The following is a 27,882-nucleotide window of genomic DNA, read 5'->3' on the forward strand; positions in this document are numbered from 1 at the left end:
GTGAACAAGTCGAGAAGCTCCCTTCTTCCCAACAATGTGGACAAGCTGGTGTTCCTCTCACATAATATGAAACAAATAAAATCGAATTGAAAGCTATAGGTAAGAATGCTTAATTTCCTTTTTGTAGTGTTTCTGTTTGCTATCCGTTAGGCTATATTAAAAAAAAAACGGGTATTTTTATAACGGGTAGGCTATACAAATAAATAAATACATATTATTTTTATTTATTCGTTTTTATATAATGCAGAAGTTGTTTTTTATTCTGTAAGAAAAATTAGTCTGATGTTTGCAATTTGTTGTTTCAGGTCAAGACTCATCCGTCGTCTTAATGGCAGTTTGCGGCTTTGCTCTGATATTTTTGATTTGTATTAGTGTTCTTTAAATTATTTGTTCCACATTTTGTCTTAAATATAGTTGTTCTAAACAATTTAATCAAATACTTAGGCTGTTGATTTGTTTGCCGCCTTCTTTTTTATTCTAAGTTTTGGCGTTGTGCGATGTGCCATGTGCATTTATTAAATTGTTCGTTTTTGTTAATTTTCCTTTTGAACAATATAAAAAATTATATTAATTTTCCACTGTATTTTATACCAAACAGCGTTTTTGCTACAGTATTTATTTTTTTTATATTTTTTTGCCTTGTTTTGTACTAGTTACTAATTAAAGTTACTAATAAGTTTATTTAATTTATTTTAAAGAACGAATTTTATTTTATTTTATTCAAAACTGTTTTTTTTTTTTTTTGACATGTAACTGTTACAGTTTGTATTTTTGATAATAAATTATTAAAATGCACAGGCAGTCTGATTGCTGTTTTTATGTTATAATTAGCCTATAACGTTCTGGCCACTGATTTTTGTGTCCGTAAGCGCTGTATACTTTAAACGCTTTACTATTCTGTTTACTATTCTGTTTTAAGCGCTTAATTTTCATTTTGAACGCGCTAATATCATGCTTTAGCATTTTCTGTCATATGGAAGTGTTAAACTTCAACTTGGACTATACCTTTCCTTGTATATACGCAAGTTTTTATATTAATAGCATAAATGAACGATTATTCGACTAATCGCTAAAATGCAGGAGTGTTAGTCGACTAGGAATATCTTTAGTCGGGGGCAGCCCTAGAAATCTGTTCATGTTTTGTTACGCGTTTCTGGATTTAAAAAAAATATATATATATATATCGGCCGATATATCGGAATATCGGATTTTTAAATCACCAAATATTTGTATCGGTATCGGCCTTAAAAATCCTTTATCGGTCGGGCTCTATTACTTTGTAAAATAATCTTATAGGAAGAACGCTATAAAGAACGGGTATTCATTATAGTGTGTGTGGCAGAGCAAGACAGAGGAGAGAGAGAGAGGGACGAGTATAATTGTAATATAATTTGTATTGATCTCATACAAATGTCACACATCTACGTCCCTTCAGGACACTGACAATAAAGATGATAGTGACAGAAGACAGAAATTCTCGTAGCTCTCCTCAGAAAGACCATTGTTACACACACACACACACACACACACACACACACACACACACACACACACACACACACACACACACACACACACACACACACACACACAGTTTGACATGGTGAATCTGACTGCAGTAGATGTGAAAATTATGAATAAAAATGAAGTTAATTCGGCCAGCGCTCATACCTGTATTTACTTCCTGTTTTCGGTCGAAGACCACAGTAGTCGATTGTCGAGTTCTCCACTGTTGCTTAGTTACCTATGATCACACGCGTGAACTCGACAATCGACTACTGTGGCCCTCGACCTAAAACAGGAAGTAAATACAGGTATGAGCGCTGGCTGAATAAACATAATGTTTATTCATAATTTCCACATCTACTGCAGTCAGATTCACCGTGTTCACTCTGAAAGGAAACACTCACAATGGCTGGGCACTTGTAATGACACATCAAGGATGTTAAGAGGCTAAAAGCAGGTTTAAAACTTGCCCCATTGAAGTCAACAGGGTGCACATTTTATAAAGAGGATAACATGGTGTAGGCAACACCGATTTCTGTCGTTGTTCTCTGTACTGACAGCACTCCACATTTACAAAAAAATGAGCTCAATGTTAAAATTGACCAGAGTTCTCCTTTAACATGAACCAACAATTAATGAACAATATTCTACAGCATTTATTAATCTTAGTTAATGTTAAGCTCAACATTTTATAAGATATTTTTAAGATCCAAAGTTGTATCTGTTAACATGCACTGTGAACTAACATGAACACTAATATTTTATTAACATTAATAAAGGCTATTGCTCTCTGTTAGTTCATGTTAGTTAATGCATTAACAAATGAGACCTTATTGTAAAGTGTTACCAAAAATGTAATACAATTATAATAAAATGCCTAAATAATGCAAACAACTCATTGGATAACATTGGGCTGCATATAAAGAAACAAAATGCATTTTTCTTTTGCTGGATGTCTATTGTCTATTTGCATATCAGTAAAGATTTGTTTAATACAATGCACATTGAATTTGTCATTTCTACAACTTTTATAGCACTTCAATTTTGTGAGCCTGACATATTACATTTATTATCATTAGCACTCCATGTTCAAAGATTTACTAGCTGTCAGTTCATCTCTTATACGCTGCTGCCATCTAGTGGTTTTAGTTGTAACTCTAAAAGTATGGGGAACTGCTTAATTAATGTCTGTTTAGTAATTCATATTTTATCCTTCATTTACTCTCCAGAAGCCATATTTGAGCACACACACACACACACACACACACACATACACACACACACACACACACACACACACACACACACACACACACACACACACACACACACACACACGTAGATTCCTTTAAATGTTAAGGGGAAGATTAAAAAAGAGAAACTGGATCTGTGAATTCTCACAGAATCACAATTGAATTCATATCTTGCTACTCAGTCAGAATCTTATTAACCTGGAGTCCCAGTCTCTGTCACAATAACCATATATGTAATGTTTTAGGCCTATTGGCAGACATCTGTTTAAAATGTAGGCAATGGCATATAAAGAAGCTTTTCTCCATATCCACTTCAGTTTCTCAGCTTGCACTTTAATTATTGATTAGGCTACAGTGTTTCCTTTAGGATTTTCTTTAGCAGTGGGGGGGCAGGTCTGTCCGAACAACCACCTGGGTCAAAGATTTTACCTGGGTCAAAAATGGTCTTCGGTGGCCAACACTTAAAAAAAAAAAAAAGCTGTGATTTTACCTATGGATTTCATAGCTTTGTAAGATAAAAATCCTTCTTTAATAGATTATTTTGGTATATAATCATATCAATATAAAAAAGCAGGGAGAAAAAGTAGCATTAAAAAGTTTATTTTAACTAATAGTCTTATTTTCTACCATCTACAATTGAATAGGCCACCATTCAGTTTAAATGCTGTAGTTTATTAAGGCTAAATCTTGCTAACCATATAGGCTGTACTAAAGGGGGTAAGCACACCTTACGTTCTTATTTTAAGGTGTTCTGTAAATTATTTTTTTGAAACACTTTACAATATGATTTGATTTAACATTAGTTTATTACTAACATGAACCATGAGCAATACATGTTACTGAATGTATTCATCTTTATTAATCTTAATAAAAATACAGCTGTTTATTGTTTGTTCATGTTAGTTCACAGTGCATTAACTAAATGTTAACAAATACAACTTTTGATTTCAATAATGTAGGCTATTAAATGTTGAAATGAACATTAGCAAAGATTAATACATTCTGTAGAAGTGCAGTTTATTAAAAGTTAATGTTAACTAATGTAGTTATAACTAGAGTTTAATAAATGGAACCTTATTGTAAAGTGTTACCGATCTGTTATACACCGATTCAGACGTCTCGTGAGTTCAGTGTTGGAAAGATCAGTCGTTTAACCATTCATTAAAACGTGGAACCTTGCTTCACAAAGAGAGTGCTCACACACACACACACGACCAGAGGACGCTCTCTCTCTCTCTCTCTCTCTCTCTCTCTCTCTCTCGTTCTTTTAAACATGCGCCCAGCTGTCACAAGCGCAGCAGTTTATCTACATTACACACCGGTCAAATAAGACTTTGGCGGGACAAAAATTCGCTTTGGCGGCCGCCCCAAAAAAATCTTCGATCGGGTCAGTTGCACAAGTGCGCCTAAATATCTTTTCATGGTCACACACAGACATATTTAGGCACAAATGCGAGTGAAATGGTCGCACTGTAGCCTAGAGCCCTAACGTTACCGTGGCGGCAACAAATTTGCCGTGGCGGGCCGCCATTAACTAATCAACATAGAGGAAACACTGGGCTACTTCTGTACTGGTTTGCGCTTGGCAAAGATGTTCAGATATCTCTATGCCTAGTAGATCTACACCAAACGCTCATTAAAAAAGTTTTGCGCAAATCTGTAATGGAAACGCCATTGGTGACAGTTTCATGTAAGAGTAACGTATGATCTTACCCCAGTTTCTCCAGTTTACAGTGAGGATTCGCCAGTACAGCAGAAAACAGCTTCACTCCTGAGTCTCCTAGATTATTATCAGACAGATCCAGTTCTCTCAGGTGTGAGGGGTTTGATCTCAGAGCTGAAGCCAGAGCAACACAACCTTCATCTGTCACACCACACCTATCCAACCTGTAGAGAACAATGACACACATTAAGCCTATATCCAGAGATAAACATGACACTTAAAAAATAACATAATCCTGTCAATATGAAATATATACAAATACTCATTAGTTCACATTGTGAAAATTCATCAGTTAGGATTAGGGGATTGATTATAGAGTTTGTAGAGTATAAAAATCATTTCTTTTTTTTTTGTAAAGCATTTTTTATTGAGCACCAGTAATACAGGGCATGTACATATACATGAATACAAAAGGCAACAGTTGTAGAAACAATGCTCATATTTTCTAATAGTAACAACCCCCCCCCCCCCCCCCTTCCCTAAATTTTTCCTTAGTGTAGAGTATCTTCTATCTGTAATACCGAAGATGGCCATTGCAGCGTTAGGTTGGAGGTCGATGTTAAGAGCCTCTGACAATGTTTTGAAAATCATAGACCAGTAGGTCGTGAGGGCTGGACACAACCAGAACATATGGGTTAAGTTGGCAGGAGTGTTACGACACCTGTCACAGCTAGCATCAATGTTAGGATATATTTTAGCCAATTTCACTTTCGAGTAATGAATACGGTGTAGAATTTTGAATTGAATTAAGCTCAACTTGGCACAGGAAGTGCTGTCATTTACTCTTAGTAGAGCGTTGTGCCAAATGTCCTCCTCTAATTCTAGTTCCTCCCCTAACTCATTCACCCAGTCTGCTCTAATCTTTGCAAGATTTGTGCTTTTAAGACTGGTTATCAGGCCATATATCCTTGAAATATTTTTTGGGGAATTGACTGCGGGTTCTAACAAATTCTCTAAGCCCGAGGGTGGTGGTGTGTATGGAAAGTTAGAAAAATGGTGCTGAAGGAAGTGGCGGATTTGAAAGTAACGAAATAGGCTAGACCGCGGTAGACTAAATCTGTGCGACAAATCATCAAAGTTTGCAAAAATGGAGTTTGTGTACAAGTCTTTAAAATAGAGAATGCCTCGCCTTTGCCAAAGAGTGAATTCAGAGTCTAGCATTGCCTGGGGGAAAAGGTGATTATTGTGTATGGGACTTAAATGAAAAAGGTTTTCACATTTAAAGTTCTGTCTAAGTTGAAACCAAATTTTAAGGGTATTTATGACTACTGGATTATTAGTGTATTTCATAATAGGGGCGGGCAGGCTGGAGGTGACCAGGGCTTTAAGAGATGTTGAGGTGCAAGATGCAGCCTCAAAGACGCACCAGTCTATGTCAGGGGTATGTAGCCAATGTATGATTTTTTGAACATTTGCGGCCCAATAATAGTAGCAAAGATTTGGAAAAGCTAAGCCACCTTGGTCTTTAGGTCTTTGTAGTAATTCTAACCGTATTCTAGGCTTTTTCCCATCCCATAAAAATGAGATAAAAGCTTTATCGAGGGACTTAAAAAAAGATTTAGGGAGATAAAGTGGGATACACTGAAATAGATAAAGAAATTTGGGGAGTATATTCATTTTGATACAGTTCACCTTCCCTGCCATGATTTCCATCGTCAAAGAGCTGACAGAAGTTTTCTTGATAGAGGTGCTGCATGTCCCTTGTAATATTAATGCCCAAGTATTTAAAGCCATTTTTAGACATTTGGAATGGTAAAACATCATTTTGTATTTGAAGGGCCAGATCATTAACAGGATAACATTCACTCTTACTAAAGTTCAATTTGTACCCAGAGAAAGCCCCAAATTTCCTCAAAGCATGGGTAATATGAGGGGTGCCCAGAGCAGGGTCTGATACATATAATAATAAATCGTCTGCATATAGAGATACTCTATGCTCCCTCCCCCCCCCTGTGTATTCCACTAATTGATGGTAAAGTGTTGAGTGTAATAGATAAGGGCTCTATGGCCAAGGCAAATAGAAGTGGGCTGATTGGACAGCCCTGGCGAGTACCCCTTGACAGCTGGAAATAGTGTGAATGTTTGCCATTTGTTACTACAGAGGCTTTTGGTGAGCTGTACAGAAGCTTAATCCATGAAATGAAGTTAGGGCCATAACCAAACTTCTTTAAACATGCCAATAAGTATCCCCACTCCACCCTGTCAAATGCCTTCTCTGCATCAAGTGCGATAACCACCTCGGGGACCACACTAGATACAGGAGAGTAAATTATACTTAATGGCCGGTTCAGATTACACGATTTTTTTGTCTTATGCGAAAGTCACTGTGTCAGATTACACGATTTTGACTCCTAAAATCGTGTCGTGTCGTGGACAAGAACCATGTCAGACTACCGGTACACGTTTCTTCCAGACCAGTCATCGCGTGCCGTCTTTGAAGACGCACGTGAAGGCGAAACTAGTAGCTCCTGACTTCCGGAAACGAACGTAAACAAACAATGGATGAAGCGGCGATTTTAGTATTGGCTGTCTTGTGTTCAGAAAAAGATTAAAAAAAGAAAGAAAACCCGACAATGGACACGTTCCTGGATTGCACGAAGAGGACAGTATGGACTGTCAATCCTTCAAAGAGAACTTGAGGTAAAATATGTTTAATCTGTAAAATCTAGTCTATGTACATGCATACACACACACACACACACACACTTAAACTCACTCACATAATACACACACATAAACTCACTCATTCAGACACACTCTCGCTCGCGCGCTCATTCACACACTCTTGCTCGCTCGCTCATTCACACACTCTTGCTCGCTCGCTCATTCACACACTCTTGCTCGCGCGCTCATTCACACACTCTTGCTCGCTCGCTCATTCACACACACTCACGCATTCTCACTCGTAACACACATACATAATCACACTCACAAAAACAAGGTTAGCTTAATGCTTATTCCAGTCATTTAACCGGGTTGCTGAAGTACTTCTGCTATTTTTCGCCAGCATTTTTCTTTTTTAATTCTGTCATGGTACTCTCTCGATGAAACATCATACAGGCAGGAGTACTGTTGCCACAGCTCCACGAACCTTTCCTCCATTTCATAATTCCACTTAGCAACACCATCGTCTCTATTTTGTTTCGGCATTTTTGAAAGCTGTGTATTGAAATGCGTCTGTGCTCCTATTGGTCAATGTCACACGTGATAGAACCCGTCGTGGAGGACCGAAAAAAAAATTAAACATGCTAGTCTTTTTGTCGTGGTGTCGTGAAGCATCGCAGACGCAACGTAGGCTGTCGCCCGCTATGACACACTATACGAGATGAAACGATCGAATCTTGCGTCCCGACGCCCGTTGTCGTATACGAATTCCCACGACACTCTAAGTCAAACGGATCGTGGCAAAATCGGGCTAAAAACGTGTAATCTGAACCGGCCATAAAAGTCGACGGATGTTTGTAAATGAGTGCCGCCCCGAGATAAAACCAGTTTGGTCAGCAGAAATCACGTCATGTATTGTGGTTTCTAGGCGTAAGGTAAGAGCTTTGGCCAAAATCTTTACATCACTGTTGAGGAGGGAGATGGGTCGGTATGAGCCACATTCTGTGGCATCTTTACCTGGCTTAAGCAGGAGAGTAATAGATGCTTCAGTTAGTGTCTGTGGGAGAGAGCCACGGGACAGAGAATCATTAAACATATAGAGCAAAATTGTTGATAACTTGTTGGAAAACTTTTTAAAAAACTCTATAGGGAACCCATCAGGGCCCGGTGCCTTGCCATTTTGCATTGCTTTTATTGCATTAGAGATTTCTATATGATCTAGTGGGAGCTCAGTCTTAGTCCTATGTATTGCTGTTACTGAAGGGGTTTGGAGGTCCTTGAAAAATGTTTCCATATCAGAGCCATCTTCTGTCATCTCTGACATATACAGATTTGAATAAAATAAGGCGAATGTTTCATTGATTTCAACTGGATCGATAGTTAGTACACCATCATCTTTCCGTATTTGGGGGATTTGTTGGGATGCCGAGTGGCATTTAAGTTGGTGTGCTAATAAACGTCCAGCTTTGTCGCCATGTTCATAGAAATATCCCCGTGATTTTAAAAGAAGACGTTCTGTCTTCTCAGTTGATATCAAATTATATTGCGTTTGGAGATCCAGCTTCCTTTTGTAAAGCTCGGGGGAAGGAGAGGTAGAATACTGAGCATCCACCATAGATATTGATTTAATGAGCTCCTCTTGTTTGATTCTTTTAGTTTTATTTATTTTAGCTGAATATGATATAATCTCACCTCTGATTACAGCTTTTAATGTTTCCCAGAGGAGAGAGGGGGAAATATCATCTTTTTTGTTTGATTCTATAAAGTCGTCTATTTTTTGGGATATCATTTTGCAAAAGATGTCGTCGGTCAAAAGATTTCTGTCTAATTTCCAAAAGGGGCGTTCCAATTTGCAAAGAGGAAAAGCAAGATCTAGTAATACAGGCGCATGATCTGATATAATTATAGACAAATATTCAACTTTTGTGACAGAAGAAAGAAGGTTCTGATCAATGAAAAAATAGTCTATTCGACTATACGAGTGATGTACAGGAGAAAAAAAAGAAAAAGATTTACCCACTGGGTACAAAAAACGCCAAGGATCAACACATCCTATGTCATCCATAAACCGTGATAAAAGTTTGGCTTTTTTGGAAAGGTTTGTAAGTTTAGAATGGGAGCGGTCAAGTGTTGGATTTATCACACAGTTTAAGTCTCCGCCAAAAATCAACTGGTGAGAATTCAAATCTGGAATTAATGAGATCATTTTACCCATAAATTTATCATCGTCCCAATTTGGGGCATAAATATTGACCAAAACCACAGGCTTATGATAGAGGAGTCCAGAAACCATCACAAAGCGTCCTTGAGGATCTGAAATAATAGTAGTCGCACTGAACTGAATTTTTTTATGAATCAGTATGGCTGTTCCACAAGTTTTGGAATTAAGATTAGAATGAAATATGTTACCAACCCAACCTTTTTTAAGTCTGACTTGGTCTTTAACCAGTAGGTGTGATTCTTGAAGAAATGCCACGTCACATTTTAAATGTTTAAGATGATTAAATATCCTGGCTCTTTTAACAGGCCCATTCAAACCTTTCACATTCCAGCTAATGAAACGTACAGCAGCCCCTCTTGCATCAGTACCATACACCATGTTTAACTAAAAATATATATATATATATATGATGCAAAGGAAAAGAAACTTCTGTTAAAAATAAAATAAAAAAAGAAGATCCTATGTTGCAAAAGTGTGGAGTTGTCCCTTACCCTATCCCTAATCTTAACCTTATCTAAACACAAAACCAGAACAAAGCCTATACTTGTCCCTCTCCCTGAGGCAAGCTGCAGGCTAAACACCATTTCCAAGAGCTTCTGGTAGCACATTCTCTTAATATTTAGGTCTGGGGGGGCTCCCAGTTATTTTTAATATTCAACAATAAATCCTCTCAACATTCAAGTGAATTAAAAAAAAAATAAAAAAATATATATATATATATATTAGGGGTGGCACGGTTCACAAAACCCACGGTTCGGTTCGTATCACGGTTTTAGGGTCACGGTTTTCGGTTCTGTACGGTTCTTGTTGTTGTTTTTTCTTTTAATCTTTAACACTCCAAAAATTTACTTCAGCATATGATATATAGCTGAATTATCTAATTATTAATTAATTTATTTCATAAATGGGGTGTGTTTGCAAAACGCAGCTTCTCATTTCCCGTGGGCTGTGTCGGACAGTTATTTGTCACCACTTTTTGCCAGGGTTGATATTATGTCCCAGCACGGATGTACCAATACAAATAAATAAAACATTTCCAGTTAACTAGCAAAGTAATCGTTTCGTTCGTTTGTTAAATAAGAAGCAATCTAGCGCTGAAATGTGTTTTTTTTAATCAAGTGATCAAAGTGCTCGTTGCCGTTGCGATCAGTGGCGCTGATACAGTGTTCTCGTGGCTCGCGCACACACCGCAGCGGCCGCACATTCTTCACTCAGACGCGCGCTTCAGTCCGTTGAGGAGACTCTAGGCTACTCTATTCGTTCCGATGAAATCACAAAACAAAATTCATACAAATCTGTCCCTGCTTGATATACAACCGCTGATAAACATAATCGGTTTTGATGAAAAAGAAAAATATATACGAGTGCAAATTAGAACTCAGAACCTTTGACACGCTTGGCAAGTTCTGCCACTGGACCATTAAAGTACATACCGGTACGTGGAACAGTCGATCTATGTAGCCTATTTATTCACGTGAAAAAAACAACATATAGCCTAGTGGAGTTGATCTCATTAAATGTCTAAGTAAACCCAGTGTACTATTTAAATCGATTGCTGGACATTGTAATGTTATTCTACATTTGTCTGATTTATGATTTAGCATTGTATTAGCAGTAGCACGGGCACAAGGCTACATTGCGCATGCGTCGAACCGTGCGAACCGCGCGACGCACACACACACCGAACCGAGACAAGCGAACCGAACGGTTCGGATGTTTTTTCATGTACCGTGCCACCCCTAATATATATATATATAAAATGGAAATAAAAAAAAAATAAAAAAAAAAATAAAAAAAAAGGGGTGAGGTGGTTGGGAAACGCAGTAAAAGTCAACCACTGAACATTCACAGAGGCCAAAGCCTGTTCCCCTTATTGTAAAAATCATTTCTATGGAAAGTCCCCATAAAACATGTAAACCCAACGTGTGTGTGTGTGTGTGTGTGTGTGTGTGTGTGTGTGTGTGTGTGTGTGTGTGTGTGAGTGAGCGAGCTTAATGTATTTGTAAACATTTTAAGGAACGTGTGTGTGTGTGTGTGTGTGTGTGTGTGTGTGTGTTAGCAGGAGAGGATTGGGACGATTCTAAGGGTCCAGCAGAACTCCATAATTTCCTGGATGATTTTGGTATTTACTTTGTAGAGCCCGACCGATATATCGGCGGGCCGATATTATCGGCCGATATTAGGCATTTTTCAAACTATCGGTATCGGCATTTATAATGGCCGATAAATGAATATTTTAAAAAAAAAAATAAAAGTGGACGAAACACCCTTCAACCATGTTATGAGTGTTGGCGCTGCATAGTTTGTCCACCAGAGGGCACTATACAAGGAAGATCGCTCAGGGCTAGAGGAGTGGTTACGAACAGAGTCCAGAGTTCACCTGAGTCGGGAGACGGCAGCGCCGGATGATTCTGTCAGCATTAAAGACTTTTAAAATAATTTAACTCGCGTTCATGTTTGAATGCCTTGTGTTTGTGATGCAAAAGACTATGCGCGCTAACCATTACCATAGTAAACATAGTAAACGCTTGAAGATACGCATAGTGTAAAAACATAGTGAACGCTTGAAGAAATCAGACCAATCATAAAGGCTATCACAGTCATGTTTTTATTGTATCTGTCAGTAGCCTACGTCTCGTCTCTTTATACCGGACTATCATACAATAAAGCAACTTTTTTTCGGGAGCTTCCTCTGTTTCTCTGACTGAAAATATCTGTATGGGAGTTGAGAGAGTGCTAAAGCTCCTCAGGTCGTATTTTTGGTGGCATATATTTGTAGAAATGATCATTCTTTCTAAATGTGATGTAAATATGTCCTGTAACTACCAGATAAACAGTAACAGACGCGACTGAAGAAGTAAGTGTGTCCTCTACCTCCTCTTTCTTTTGTGAAATAGACCTAACGGTAATTTATTTCTGAGTGACTAATGTGCAATTTTGACATAAATTAATTCATTATGATCAATGTATCACTTTTTATTGTAAACCTGTGGTAAAACATCCATGCTTGGGTTTTAAATATTCAAGTAAACAACAAAAATGCCAGCAAACGGCCGCTTTTATCATGTTTGTTTTCAACGCGGTTTCCAGTGATTTCTGATTAGTTTTCTGATAAAACTTCCATTTGTTGGTGAAATGATGGATTAGTGTGACATTGTTCCAGAGAGGCGTGTTACGGGCGTGTTTTAGTGAAGGGCTGTGGAGCTTCTGGCCCGACAGTGGAAACACAGGCCCGAGGCTATTAGCCCGGCACGGCCCGTTTAAAGCCCTGGCTCGCACTGGCCCGACAGTGGAAACACAGGCCTGGTGCTATTAGCCCGGCACGGCCCGTTTAAAGCCCTGGCTCGCACTGACCCGACAGTGGAAACACAGGCCCGGTGCTATTAGCCCGGCACGACCCGTTTAAAGCCCTGGCTCGCACTGGCCCGACAGTGGAAACACAGGCCCGGTGCTATTAGCCCGGCTCGGCCCGTTTAAAGCCCTGGCTCGCACTGACCCGACAGTGGAAACGCGGCTAATGAGCTTGGAAATCACAACGAACTTATTCTGCCTAAATAAAGTAATGATTACTGTATTTATAACTAGCATATCTGTAGTTCCAGTCTCTGCATTGTAAAATGTAAGTTAGGCACGCGAGGAGTGAACATTTAGACAGAGAAAAAGTATCAAACACAGCCTGTGCATAAAAGTGAGCTTTTCTTTTACACGTGTGTGAAATCCAAGTGTGCGTTGCTGACTTCGTTTAGCCGCAGCATTAACGAGTCACATAATGTATTTAGTGCATCACTAAGTAGTAGATTTTAGAAGGCAGGCAGCAAATGATGATTGAACATGGTTTGTTGTAGCTTGATGGAATAGATGGATAGAATTAAAAGAGTGCAGGTAAAGGGATAAGCAAGTTGACATTGTAATTATAAGGTAGCTTATAACATTGACATTTGGCAGACGCTTTTATCAAAAGCGACTTACATTGCATTTCAAGGTACACATTTACAATCTTATCAGTTCTTCACACACACACACACACACACACACACACACACACACACACACACACACACACACACACACACACACACACACACACACACACACACACACACACTATTACATAATTGATTTATTACTGTCAATATTAATAATAATAGTTGCCTTTTTTTTGTTCAAAGGACTTTAAGTTTCATATCTTAAGTTTGTATTTTTATACATTATATTTATCAGAACTTTAATATATTCTGTTCTGTTGTGACAATAAAACAAACAAGTTTATTTTTAAACTGCATTATCATATTATTTTAGTAAGGCTGAGGACTCTTAAATAACGACAAATAACTAATGTTAGGGAAATCTGTTCATGTTTTGTTACGCGTTTCTGGATTTAAAAAAAAAATATATATATATCGGCCGATATATCGGAATATCGGATTTTTAAATCACCAAATATTTGTATCGGTATCGGCCTTAAAAATCCTTTATCGGTCGGGCTCTATTACTTTGTAAAATAATCTTATAGGAAGAACGCTATAAAGAACGGGTATTCATTATAGTGTGTGTGGCAGAGCAAGACAGAGGAGAGAGAGAGAGAGGGACGAGTATAATTGTAATATAATTTGTATTGATCTCATACAAATGTCACACATCTACGTCCCTTCAGGACACTGACAATAAAGATGATAGTGACAGAGAAGACAGAAATTCTCGTAGCTCTCCTCAGAAAGACGATTGTTACACACACACACACACACACACACACACACACACACACACACACACAGTTTGACATGGTGAATCTGACTGCAGTAGATGTGAAAATTATGAATAAACATTATGTTTATTCGGCCAGCGCTCATACCTGTATTTACTTCCTGTTTTCGGTCGAAGACCACAGTAGTCGATTGTCGAGTTCTCCACTGTTGCTTAGTTACCTATGATCACACATGTGAACTCGACAATCGACTACTGTGGCCCTCGACCGAAAACAGGAAGTAAATACAGGTATGAGCGCTGGCCAAATTAACATAATGTTTATTCATAATTTCCACATCTACTGCAGTCAGATTCACCGTGTTCACTCTGAAAGGAAACACTCACAATGGCTGGGCACTTGTAATGACACATCAAGGATGTTAAGAGGCTAAAAGCAGGTTTAAAACTTGCCCCATTGAAGTCAACAGGGTGCACATTTTATAAAGAGGATAACATGGTGTAGGCAACACCGATTTCTGTCGTTGTTCTCTGTACTGACAGCACTCCACATTTACAAAAAAATGAGCTCAATGTTAAAATTGACCAGAGTTCTCCTTTAACATGAACCAACAATTAATGAACAATATTCTACAGCATTTATTAATCTTAGTTAATGTTAAGCTCAACATTTTATAAGATATTTTTAAGATCCAAAGTTGTATCTGTTAACATGCACTGTGAACTAACATGAACACTAATATTTTATTATCATTAATAAAGGCTATTGCTCTCTGTTAGTTCATGTTAGTTAATGCATTAACAAATGAGACCTTATTGTAAAGTGTTACCAAAAATGTAATACAATTATAATAAAATGCCTCAATTATGCAAACAACTCATTGGATAACATTGGGCTGCATATAAAGAAACAAAATGCATTTTTCTTTTGCTGGATGTCTATTGTCTATTTGCATATCAGTAAAGATTTGTTTAATACAATGCACATTGAATTTGTCATTTCTACAACTTTTATAGCACTTCAATTTTGTGAGCCTGACATATTACATTTATTATCATTAGCACTCCATGTTCAAAGATTTACTAGCTGTCAGTTCATCTCTTATACGCTGCTGCCATCTAGTGGTTTTAGTTGTAACTCTAAAAGTATGGGGAACTGCTTAATTAATGTCTGTTTAGTAATTCATATTTTATCCTTCATTTGCTCTCCAGAAGCCATATTTGAGCACACACACACACACACACACACACACACACACACACACACACACACACACACACACACACACACACACACACACACACACACACACACACACACACACACACACACACACACACACACACACACACACACACACACACACACACACACACAGAGATTCCTTTAAATGTTAAGAGGAAGATTAAAAAAGAAAATGGATCTGTGAATTCTCACAGAATCACAATTGAATTCATATCTTGCTACTCAGTCAGAATCTTATTAACCTGGAGTCCCAGTCTCTGTCACAATAACCATATATGTAATGTTTTAGGCCTATTGGCAGACATCTGTTTAAAATGTAGGCAATGGCATATAAAGAAGCTTTTCTCCATCTCCACTTCAGTTTCTCAGCTTGCACTTTAATTATTGATTAGGCTACAGTGTTTCCTTTAGGATTTTCTTTAGCAGTGGGGGGGCAGGTCTGTCCGAACAACCACCTGGGTCAAAGATTTTACCTGGGTCAAAAATGGTCTTCGGTGGCCAACACTTAAAAAAAAAAAAAGCTGTGATTTTACCTATGGATTTCATAGCTTTGTAAGATAAAAATCCTTCTTTAATAGATTATTTTGGTATATAATCATATCAATATAAAAAAGCAGGGAGAAAAAGTAGCATTAAAAAGTTTATTTTAACTAATAGTCTTATTTTCTACCATCTACAATTGAATAGGCTACCATTCAGTTTAAATGCTGTAGTTTATTAAGGCTAAATCTTGCTAACCATATAGGCTGTACTAAAGGGGGTAAGCACACCTTACGTTCTTATTTTAAGGTGTTCTGTAAATTATTTTTTTGAAACACTTTACAATATGGTTTGATTTAACATTAGTTTATTACTAACATGAACCATGAGCAATACATGTTACTGAATGTATTCATCTTTATTAATCTTAATAAAAATACAGCTGTTTATTGTTTGTTCATGTTAGTTCACAGTGCATTAACTAAATGTTAACAAATACAACTTTTGATTTCAATAATGTAGGCTATTAAATGTTGAAATGAACATTAGCAAAGATTAATACATTCTGTAGAAGTGCAGTTTATTAAAAGTTAATGTTAACTAATGTAGTTATAACTAGAGTTTAATAAATGGAACCTTATTGTAAAGTGTTACCGATCTGTTATACACCGATTCAGACGTCTCGTGAGTTCAGTGTTGGAAAGATCAGTCGTTTAACCATTCATTAAAACGTGGAACCTTGCTTCACAAAGAGAGTGCTCACACACACACACGACCAGAGGGCTCTCTCTCTCTCTCTCTCTCTCTCTCTCTCTCTCTCTCTCTCTCTCTCTCTCTCTCTCTCTCTCTCTCTCTCTCGCTCTCTCTCTCTCTCTCTCTCTCTCTCTCTCTCTCTCTCTCTCTCTCTCTCTCTCGTTCTTTTAAACATGCTGTCACAAGAGTAACGTATGATCTTACCTCAGTGTCTCCAGTTTACAGTGAGGATTCGCCAGTCCAGCAGAAAACAGCTTCACTCCTGAGTCTCCTAGATTATTCCCATACAGATTCAGATCTCTCAGGTGTGAGGGGTTTGATCTCAGAGCTGAAGCCAGAGCAGCACAACCTTCATCTGTCACACCACACACACACAACCTGTAGAGAACAATGACACACATTAAGCCTATATCCAGAGATAAACATGACACTTAAAAAATAACATAATCCTGTCAATATGAAATATATACAAATACTCATTAGTTCACATTGTGAAAATTCATCAGTTAGGATTAGGGGATTGATTATAGAGTTTGTAGAGTATAAAAATCATTTCTATGGAAAGTCCCCATAAAACATGTAAACCCAACGTGTGTGTGTGTGTGTGTGTGTGTGTGTGTGTGTGTGTGTGTGTGTGTGTGTGTGTGTGTGAGTGAGCTTAATGTATTTGTAAACATTTTAAGGAACGTGTGTGTGTGTGTGTGTGTGTGTGTGTGTGTGTGTGTGAGTGAGCTTAATGTATTTGTAAACATTTTAAGGAATGTGTGTGTGTGTGTGTGTGTGTGTGTGTGTGTGTGTGTGTGTGTGTGTGTGTGTGTGTGTGTGTGTGTGTGTGTGTGTGTGTGTGTGTGTGTGTGTGTTTCTGTGTGTGATTGTGATTAATTTGTGCAATATCTCTTTTTTTAAACAATGAATTCAATATATCAGTAAATGTAACTGTTATTGTAAGAGATTATGTCTCTATGTGAGGGAGAAAGATTATATGAAACTGATCAAATGGAATACATTGAATACATTACATACATTAAATATAAATGTTTATATGCATACATTACAAATGCATATATTTGAATATAAATTTCTCACACATATATCATAAAGAATGGTTAAGTAGATCACAAATCAGGTCAGATAGGTAAGAGCTGAAGTGTGACTCATATTTTTTGTTAAACCATTAATTTATAATGTTTAAGTAAGAACTGTTATAATGTTTTAACAGTGATGCTTGTTCTCAGTGTTACTTACAGAGCGCATCTAGTTGCTGTAACCACAGGCATCAGCTTCTGGAGAACTTCATCTCCTGTGTTCTGTGTGCCACTAATTGAAAATAAAAATGATTTAAAGTTAAAGTTAATTATTAACGCTAATAATAATAATAATAATCATAATTCATATCATAAGTAAATAATACATTATACCTTTTATAAAATACTTCCTATTAAATATCTTTATATTAACTGGCTTTTTTATGAATGCAAACAGTGAATGGCAGCCGTCTGTGTCTCCCAGTGTCTTACATTATTGTCAGTTTAGTGTTCAGTGATTCATTTACACAGAAACAAAAGATAACATGTATGCCTTCATCTCCAAATACATTATCTGTGTCTTACATTTCATAATGAACTCAGATAAACTCAGTGCTGACTCGTTTTCCATCAGTTCTTTTACATTAATTAGAATGTGTGCAAAGGATTGTGGGAGATTGAAGAACACGAAGGATATACTTGATGCATCCTTCAAAATGAGCTGAATTAAAGACACAAAATGAAGTCTGTCTTCACAACATCCTTCAAACTGAGACGGCCTTCAGAGGCGCTTGATGACGTGGCAGTCGAGATATGCAGTCTTACTAGGACACAGCCACGGTTTGAGGAACACACGCAAATGATCTACAATATCCCAGAAATCAGTCTGTGCCCCGTGATTTAAACACCTCTGATCTCTGAGTTTCTCTTTGTTCATAATGTTTTAGACTGTAATGATTGTACTCAGTGTTACTTACTGATCATCTCTGGCTCCAATAAAACTGTACAGGTCAAACCTCTGCAGTGTCTCCTCTGAGGACAACAACACAAACACTAAAGCTGACCACTGAGACGAGGAGAGTTTCACATCACATAATCCTCCAGAGCTCGTATGAGGTTCAGCTTCGTTCACTAGAGAAAGATCACCCAGTTCATTCAGACAGTGAAACAGATTGATGTATTTATCTGGAGAGGGATTCTCACTGATCTTTTCTTTAATATAGTCAGCTGTTCTCTTATTGTTGTGAGAGCTGTTTGCTGTCTGTGTCTTCAGTTCTTGTAAGAGACTCTGGTTAGACTCCACTGACAGACCCAGAAGGAAACGAAGGAAAAGGTCCAGATGCCCATTTTTACTGTGTAAAGCCTCATCCACAGCTCTCTGATGGAGATCCGATAGGGAAACTCTGCCTCCATTAGTTGGTTTGGTAATCTGGTCAAACACATTGATGTTATTGTTGATAAAGGAGAGATGCACATATAGAGCTGCTAGATGTTCCTGAATGCTCAGATGAACAAAGCTGAAGACTTTCCCCTGACACAAGCCCAACTCCTCTCTGAAGATCTGAGTGCACAATCCTGAGTAAACTGATGCTTCTGTCTCATCAATGCCACACTCGCTCAGGTCTTTCCCATAGAAGATCAGGTTGCCTTCCACAAGCTGCAGATAAGCCAGTTTCCCCAGTTTGACAATCATGTCTTCATCTTTCACTTTCTTCTCATAGTCCTTCTCATGTTTGATGTTGGTCTGAATGAGCAGGAAGTGTGTGTACATCTGAGTGAGAGTCTTGGGAATCTCTCCTCTCCGTGATTTCCTCAACATCTCCTCTAGAACAGTGGCTGAGATCCAGCAGAACACTGGGATGTGGCACATAATAAAGAGGCTCCTTGAGGACTTCAGGTGTGAGATGATCCTGTCGGCCAGACTCTGATCACTGATTCTCTTCCTGAAGTATTCCTCCTTCTGTGTGTCACTGAAGCCTCGTACCTCTGTCACTCGATGGACACACTCAGAGGGGACGAGATCCGCTGCTGCTGGTCTGGAGGTGATCCAGATGAGAGACGAGGGAAGCAGATTCCCCACAATGAGGTTCTTCAGCAGCTCGTCCACTGAGGCTGATTCAGATATATCACACAACCTCACATCGCTCTTAAAGTTCAGAGACAGACGACACTCATCCAGACCATCAAAGATGAACAACACTTTATACTCATCACTGGATATGTCCATTTCTTTAGTTTTGGGGAAAAAGAGATGAAGAAGTTCTGAAAGACTGAGTGTTTTGTCCTTCATCAAGTTGAGCTCTCTGAAAGCGAGTGGAAATATGAGCTGGACGTCCTGATTCTCTTTCCCTTCAGCCCAGTCCAGGATGAGCTTCTGCACAGAGACTGTTTTCCCAATGCCAGCGACTCCCTTTGTCAGCACAGTTCTGATGGGTTTGTCTTGTCCAGGTAAAGGTCTAAAGATGTCACTGCATTTGATCGGTGTGTCCTCTGTTTCTGCTCTCCTGGACTGTGTCTCGATCTGTCTCACCTCATGCTCATTATTGATCTCTCCACTTCCACTCTCTGTGATGTAGAGCTCTGTGTAGATCTCATTCAGGAGTGTTGGGTTTCCCTGCTTTGATATTCCCTCATACAAACACTCAAACTTCTGTCTCAGATTTGATCTCAATGTGTTGAGGACTTCAGCAGGATTAGAGTCATGGCTGTAAGATTAAAATACCACATTATTACACAAGTCAGAGAAGTAAATAGCCATAAATAACAAAACTATTTATGGGACACAGAACATCATTAGGTTTCTGAAATGTGTAAATCATTAATCATGTGTGTGAGTGATGTGTGATGTGAATTGCAGCACCTAAAATTAAACAACAACAACAACAAAGTCCTGAATTTTACCTGAAACCAGGAAACATGCTTTCATTAAAGTCTTGTGGTTGAATCACAGGCTTGTACACAGTTTTGTTTTTAACTGTTCTGGATGGAAGAGTTGACCTTAAATCAGAATGAAGAGGGTAAAGAATCAGACACACTGATATTGATGTAATTGTGTCATTAACTGAGTAACAGACCAACAGCTTTTACAGTGTGTGAATGTATTAACAATACAACACATAGAGCTTTACACAAGAGCACAATGATGATCATTAAAGGTCCACTATGTAAATATTTTTGACCACAAGAGGGCGCAGTTTCCAACAATAACAAAGGCGAAGCTTGATGACGCTATGAAGGAGGTGACGATGGGAGATGCCGTTTTTAATGCGTTTTCACCATCTAGCGATGTATCTAAAATGGAATTAATGAATCATGATCACGGATGAGGTAATTTATTCGTTTTTGTATTACCTGTATGTCTAATCGTATTATTTTATGTCATCATAATTAATGAACTGCAAGGAACGTGAAATGTTATGCTATATTATTACAGGCATGTGGTGTAATTCATATCTATTAAAATCATCTTTACTGTAACTATTACGTTACTTGTACAATAAAAAAAAATGTATTTGCTTACCTGTCTATTAATAGCCTACACTCGCGAGAGCAGAGTCTCTGTCAAGTCCAAGATTGTCGCGCAGCTCTCTCCATCTCCAAAACGCCTGGCCGATATTTATCCGGTTTTATTCCTCCGTTTGTTACACAGTCTGCGTGTATCCGAATATGGACGCTTTCGTTTTGTTGGCACTTCAATACTCGCCAAAGAGTAATCGTGATCCTGATCCATAACAGCTATAACCATACAGTCTATGGATGGGATTCATAAATTTTGGGGCATCTCGCCCGGGGGGCGGGGTTACGTCCTGCGTCACATCTCTCATGCGGGTTCTCGTCGACCAGGGTCAGCGCGCACCATAGCGCACACAGACAGGCACAGAACTAGCTAGCGAACCTAGGTCTTAAATCTAATAAGTTATGTTTTTTTACAACACGTGATGTAAAAGTGATGTTTAATTTCCATAGTCTTTGTTAGTGAACGAAAGCGAAATCAGGAATTGCGGTCTTTCAGTTTGTTTATCGTTACCTAGCTACCAAGGGTTTAAGTTGTACAAGATGTGCTGTAGCCTTAATTACAATGGCCAAGTCGCGTTTCATATTAACAGATGAATAGGCTTCGCTCAGTTTATTAAATACATCCAACCTGAAATGTCTCTTACAAACCATGAAGGGACAATGAATCAATACACTGAAATGGCAATGCTAGACAGATAGCCTACTTTGTTTGCACAGTCCTACCGTGATTTTGTCACTCTTCTCTCCACTCCTAGACCGACGTCTGGTGACAGCGGGGGAACTTTTACCTTGATAAAGTTAGGCCTACTTATTGTATTGCAGAAAAGAAAAGTAAACTTCCAGTAAACTCCAGTTAACCAGTTCATGTTTCTTCTTTAGGTGATTCAAGCAGTAACGACTAATTAGACTCAATACTGCTATTACAGGTGGAATTATGAAATAGAAACAGGCCTTAATGCAAGATTTTAATCATGTCAATACACAATAAATAGAACATTTCATTAATAAATTAATCAATAAGTCAGGACAGCCCATTCATGCAGGTAGTGAAATAGTTAATACAAATACACAGTAAAAAAAAAAAAAAAGGTTGTTAACCTTAACCCGTTATCAAGTCAATTAAAAAATATATTTCATGGTGTGTATGTGTTTTTTTTTTTTGTTTTTTTTGTGTGTGTTTTTTGTAATGCAATGTTTTCAACATAGGGAAATATATACAGCATTTCTAAAACAATCAACAGACATACAAGAGTTGCTTTGTAAATAGGTGTTTTTTTTTGTTTGTTTTTTTTTGTGTGTTTTTTATATGATTACTTCACACATGTATTTGTACTCTGGGAAAATTTGACAAATGCTGTATATATTTCCCTATGTTGAAAACATTGCATCAAAAAAAAAAAAAAAAAAAACACATACACACCATACACAAACAATTAACACACCATGCACACCATGAAATATATTTTTTAATTGACTTGATAACGGGTTAAGGTTAACAACCTTTTTTTTTTTTTACTGTGTATTTGTATTTGATTTAACTATCTCACTACCTGCATGAATGGGCTGTCCTGACTTATTGATTAATTTATTAATGAAATGTTCTATTTATTGTGTATTGACATGATTAAAATCTTGCATTAAGGCCTGTTTCTATTTCATAATTCCACCTGTAATAGCAGTATTGAGTCTAATTAGTCGTTACTGCTTGAATCACCTAAAGAAGAAACATGAACTGGTTAACTGGAGTTTACTGGAAGTTTACTTTTCTTTTCTGCAATACAATAAGTAGGCCTAACTTTATCGAGGTAAAAGTTCCCCCGCTGACACCAGACGTCGGTCTAGGAGTGGAGAGAAGAGTGACAAAATCACGGTAGGACTGTGCAAACAAAGTAGGCTATCTGTCTAGCATTGCCATTTCAGTGTATTGATTCATTGTCCCTTCATGGTTTGTAAGAGACATTTCAGGTTGGATGTATTTAATAAACTGAGCGAAGCCTATTCATCTGTTAATATGAAACGCGACTTGGCCATTGTAATTAAGGCTACAGCACATCTTGTACAACTTAAACCCTTGGTAGCTAGGTAACGATAAACAAACTGAAAGACCGCAATTCCTGATTTCGCTTGCGTTCACTAAACAAAGACTATGGAAATTAAACATCACTTTTCCATCAAAAAACGTGTTGTAAAAAACATAACTTATTAGATTTAAGACCTAGGTTCGCTAGCTAGTTCTGTGCCTGTCTGTGTGCGCTATGGTGCGCGCTGACCCTGGTCGACGAGAACCCGCATGAGAGATGTGACGCAGGACGTAACCCCGCCCCCCGGGCGAGATGCCCCAAAATTTATGAATCCCGTCTAGGGATAACGCTAGAACCACCACTTCCGCATTTGACCATGTGATATTCCGGTGTGGTGGAATATCCTATCACATGGTCCACACCGGAAAAAAAGGATAGAGCGGACATTGCGTCACTGAGAGGCGACATTTCTTTTCCGGGACGGACAGTTATTTAAAATCGGAATTTCTCTGAAATAAAAAATCTTTGGAGACTTTTGAGATATTGTAAGTACACAACTGGAGGAAACATATCACACTGTGCAAGTTATTTTCGGAAATTTTATTACAAAATTGTTACATATTGGAGCTTTAATAGACCGAAACCAGCAAGATTGTAACTCATTAAACTGCTGTATATTAATAACAATTTCATACAAATAAAATACAATAAGCACATCTTTTATAGAAATGATATACCTGAGATCAGGCCATTTGTCTCCAATCTTAAAGTTTAGTGGCGCATCCATAGAGCAGTTACTCTTCATAGACACACAGCTGGACTCTGGGTTTGAGCTCTTCTGCTGGACTGAACTGGGTTTCAAACTAAGTAAAATATAAAGAATACAGACTTATAAAAGACCACATAAATGTTGTGTACTTTTGCTTTAATGTCTGTAACTGTTTTGCACTGTTTCAAACTTTGATTACAATTATTTTGAGAAATTAACTCACTGGTTTAAAAATGTTAAGCATGATTCAACAATTGTACCAAAGCGACTGAGAAAACCAGTAATATTAGGAATTAGGAATTCAAAGCAAACAAACTGAAATCAACTATAGAATTATAGAATGATTCAACTCAGATGAACATCAACCATGATCACATGACTCTTCTCAAAGGCACAATGGAGGACCGACTAAAGAGACCAATGTTTAGCTGAGCTTTAAAGATAAACCACCTTACTGTACTCTAGTAACGCTACTCTTGCTGTGAAACATCACTGTTCTGACCAGACACCGTGAAGCTTTCAACAAATCTGAACCCGTATTTATCAAGCCTCTGAGAATTACTCACAAGAACACTGCTAAGAATGGACTTAAGAGTAAAACAACTCTTGGCTCAAAGCTGTGCTTAGAAGTTAGTTATCAAGCATCTCAGTCGTAATGTAAGTGAAGTGTAGGACTAAATCTTAAGTGTCAGTCTTAGAGATGATTCACAACACTTTGCTGTGCCACAAACGGGATTTTGGATGATGACATAGGCATGGACCAATCACTGAATAGATTTCCTTATTTAAGAATATGCTCAGATAAATTCCCATTGAAAGGTGAAATTCCTAAGAGGAGTTTACATTCAACACTAATAATCATTCAATAAATAATTTTCAAAAGAATACATTGTGATACTCATTGCAGGGCTGTACAGTTACGAAAAGATTGGTCTGTGTGATGAATAAATGTCCCACTGAAGCACGCGTGCGATACAGTTTTGTAAACTCCGTTACTTGTGTTTGTTTTCAGACATGATAACAGTCGTTTTATACTTGTGCTTATGCGATATCACGATATTTGATCGTGGATGATTTAATGTCTCCACGATCTGCTTTTGAAGAAATATGGCAGTATCACATTCTATCAGCTGCAGTTCTGGCGCTCAGTCCCAATACTGTAAAACTCACATCACATGTTAACGCAGCGCTAGAGTTACACTCACAGGACTCTGCACTTATTCACAATCACAAAAGTTCATTATTTTCTCGTGCTTTAAAGCTTTGCCGGGTAAACATTTCATTAGCGTTCTGTTCTGACATGATGCACTTTCTCTGAGCGCGTACGCCCGAATGGAAGGCGATCGGGGACAAAAGTCTTTAAACGAAACGTGTGAATTTTGTTCTGTCTCTGTGTTGTTTACAGTAAACATTGTCTTGGAAGCTGCAGGCTGATGAGTGCTATAATGAAATTAGTACATCATATTTAAAATATGTTTTGGTATGTATTACAGGCTCGACATTTACGCTTGTCCAGTAACATCAACATCATACGACCAAGAGCACTGAATACCATCACGATTGAAAATGTGACACTGATTTCATATTGCAGTTCAATAAACAAGTCATTAATATTAAGTCACTTGAATTTTAGACACAATATTGCCATTTTTTGTTCTATTTCAGCAGCGAAAATAGTTTTAAAAAAGACCCTAGAAGAACCACAGCGCATCTCAAAGGAAAACTCAACTGTGTTTCATTCCTGAATGAATCAGGCGTTTGAATGAATCGTTTGAGTAAATGACTCAATGACTCGGTCTCCTGCCGCCTCCTACTGGCGGTTTAGTTTCGTGTTTAAAAGTATCATTCTTTCCAAAATGTCTTAATTGTATATTCAAAAAAATATTTAAAATAATCTCATTACATTATTTAATGCAGTTTAATTTGATTGGTAACATCCCCTTAGCATCTTCTTATTCTATTTTAATTTATTGATGAAATTTAAGAATTTTAAATGAAAGATGACGCATTAGGGAAGCGATTAGGGAAATAAGCGATTAGGGAATCGATTAGGGATGAGGGAAAATGCCCTTTATAAAGGTTAAAATATCATAAATATGCCGATTTATATATGTCAAAGCTGACTGAACAGTGATGAGAATATTGATTCAGAATAAATTATATTTACAACACAAAAAAAATTCCTGGACAAACAAATGTTTTTACTCGGACAAGTGAATGACCGAACTAAGGACAATCAAATGAAAAGGCTTAATGTTGAGACCTGATTTTTTTTTTTTATTATTATTCATTTATTTACCCCTAAACTTGTCTTTAGGGTTTACATTAAGACAGGAGTATGCCTTAATCTAGATAATTGTGCATTTCTTTTCTTTTATTCCACAGCTGATGTGTGCAGTTTTTTATTGCTTGCATTAAAATAATTTTCTCTTGCATGTTTTGATTTTTAATCGCAGTCTTTTTCTTCTGCCATTTTAACAATGTTTTTACTACCTTTCTGGGCCTTGAAAGTTGCAATGACGTTGCAGTCAGTGGAGGGACAGAAAGCTCTCAGGTTTCATCAAAAATATCTTCATTTGTGTTCTGAAGATGAACAAAAGTCTTACGGGTTTGGAACGACATGAGGGAGAGTAATTAATGACAGAATTTTCATTTTTGGGTGAACTAACCCTTTAAGACTAAAATGTCACTTTGAGAAGCTTGATAAATACGGGCCCTGAACCAGCAGTTAAAAAAATCCACTCAGTTTTACACCTACTCCATTATATAAAGGTGGAAAAGATCTCAGCTTACATTTACTTGATGTCATTGCTAGTATTAGACTGACTGACTGAGAAAAATGATGATTCTAATTCAAAAGTGTTGCACTATAAGCACATCTTTTATAGAAGTGATATACCTGAGATCAGGCCGTTTGTCTCCACTCTTAAACATTATTGGCAGATTCATAGACCGGTTACTCTTCATAGACACACAGCTGGACTCTGGGTTTGAGCTCTTCTGCTGGACTGAACTGGAACAGAGAACAGATTCAGTTTAATCCTTTAGATTACTGTGAATACATTTATCTTGCATCAAAAAGTACTTTGAGGAAACAAATATCTTTTTACTGAATATTTCATTTTAGTTAAATAAAAAAAATAAAAAAAATAGGCCAAAAAATCATATTTTTCCTGTAAACCAGGGTTCGAAATGAGGGGTGTGGGGGGGTCCCGGACCCTCCATAAGTCATTAGGGACCCCCCATGAGAATTTATTTGGGGATTTTGGGGTCCCCCCGACAAATATATTTTAACATTAAAAACGATTGTGAAAATTATAGGTCTTTAGTGACGTTTTATATTTATAACAGTAATTAATTTATTTCCTAGCGCGAGGCAGCAATCAGGGCAGCGCCGAGTGAGTTCCTATACAGCGTCACAGATTGTTGTTGTGGTGCTCCCGCAGACACGTACTGTAGCTGAACGCGGCAAAACCAAACCTCACAAAGAGTGAAATCCTGAATGAAAATCCTGTAAGTGCTTCGATTATGTTTATATCTCCATAATTGCTTAGTAAAATATTAGGAGTTCGAGTTCCTATATCAAAAGTTGCATTAACTAGATATCCAGTGTAATGATAAAAAGAGTACGTTTGTCAACGTTTCTTGCTAGTTGTAGTCATGTTAGAATAACTTAAGTTTTTTTTTAAACATGTCCCTAAAGATTTTAGTTCAGGTTATGGATTGACTACTTTAAAACAAAGTAAACCATCTAATGTAGGTACAGTCTTTTCAGACATCATTATTATTCAATCCAGCGGCCAGTTGTTTTACAAATTCCATTTAATGTAACATAAGGGATGAGAAATGCCATTTGTATTTGATCAAACCCCTTGAAGGTGCCATAATGAGTACACCTGGTGGATTTAGAGTTAACTTCCTTGCTCAAGGACAGAATGACCTGTTATTCACTTTGTCATGTCAGGGATTAGATTTATATAAGGTGCTGTAACTTTGCTGCTCCAGAGTTAGAGGGTTACCTGTTAGATTATAGCCACTTCTCCAGACACCGCTACAATACT

At 37.7% G+C, this 27,882-nt stretch overlaps 1 protein-coding gene and 1 long non-coding RNA gene across 2 annotated transcripts in view; one reads left to right on the plus strand and one right to left on the minus strand.

Annotated features, from left to right (window-relative positions):
- The window catches only part of LOC309481167, a 113,992-nt gene extending 87,682 nt beyond the window's left edge, over positions 1 to 26,310 (plus strand). The window contains exon 2 of the long non-coding RNA XR_014199924.1: positions 25,647 to 26,310. This is a non-coding gene — a long non-coding RNA (uncharacterized lncRNA). The remainder of the gene's footprint in view (positions 1 to 25,646) is intronic.
- Positions 1 to 27,882, minus strand: part of LOC309481069 (uncharacterized protein) — a 384,000-nt gene that overhangs the window by 27,187 nt on the left and 328,931 nt on the right. Inside the window, 2 exon segments of the mRNA XM_082145806.1 lie at positions 4,473 to 4,646; positions 16,695 to 16,868. Coding sequence (XP_082001932.1) covers positions 4,473 to 4,646; positions 16,695 to 16,868 — 348 coding nt within the window.

Source organism: Leuciscus leuciscus, assembly GCF_965113295.1.
Source record: "Leuciscus leuciscus genome assembly, chromosome: 18".
In the NCBI taxonomy this organism is placed as follows: Eukaryota; Metazoa; Chordata; class Actinopteri; order Cypriniformes; family Leuciscidae; genus Leuciscus; species Leuciscus leuciscus.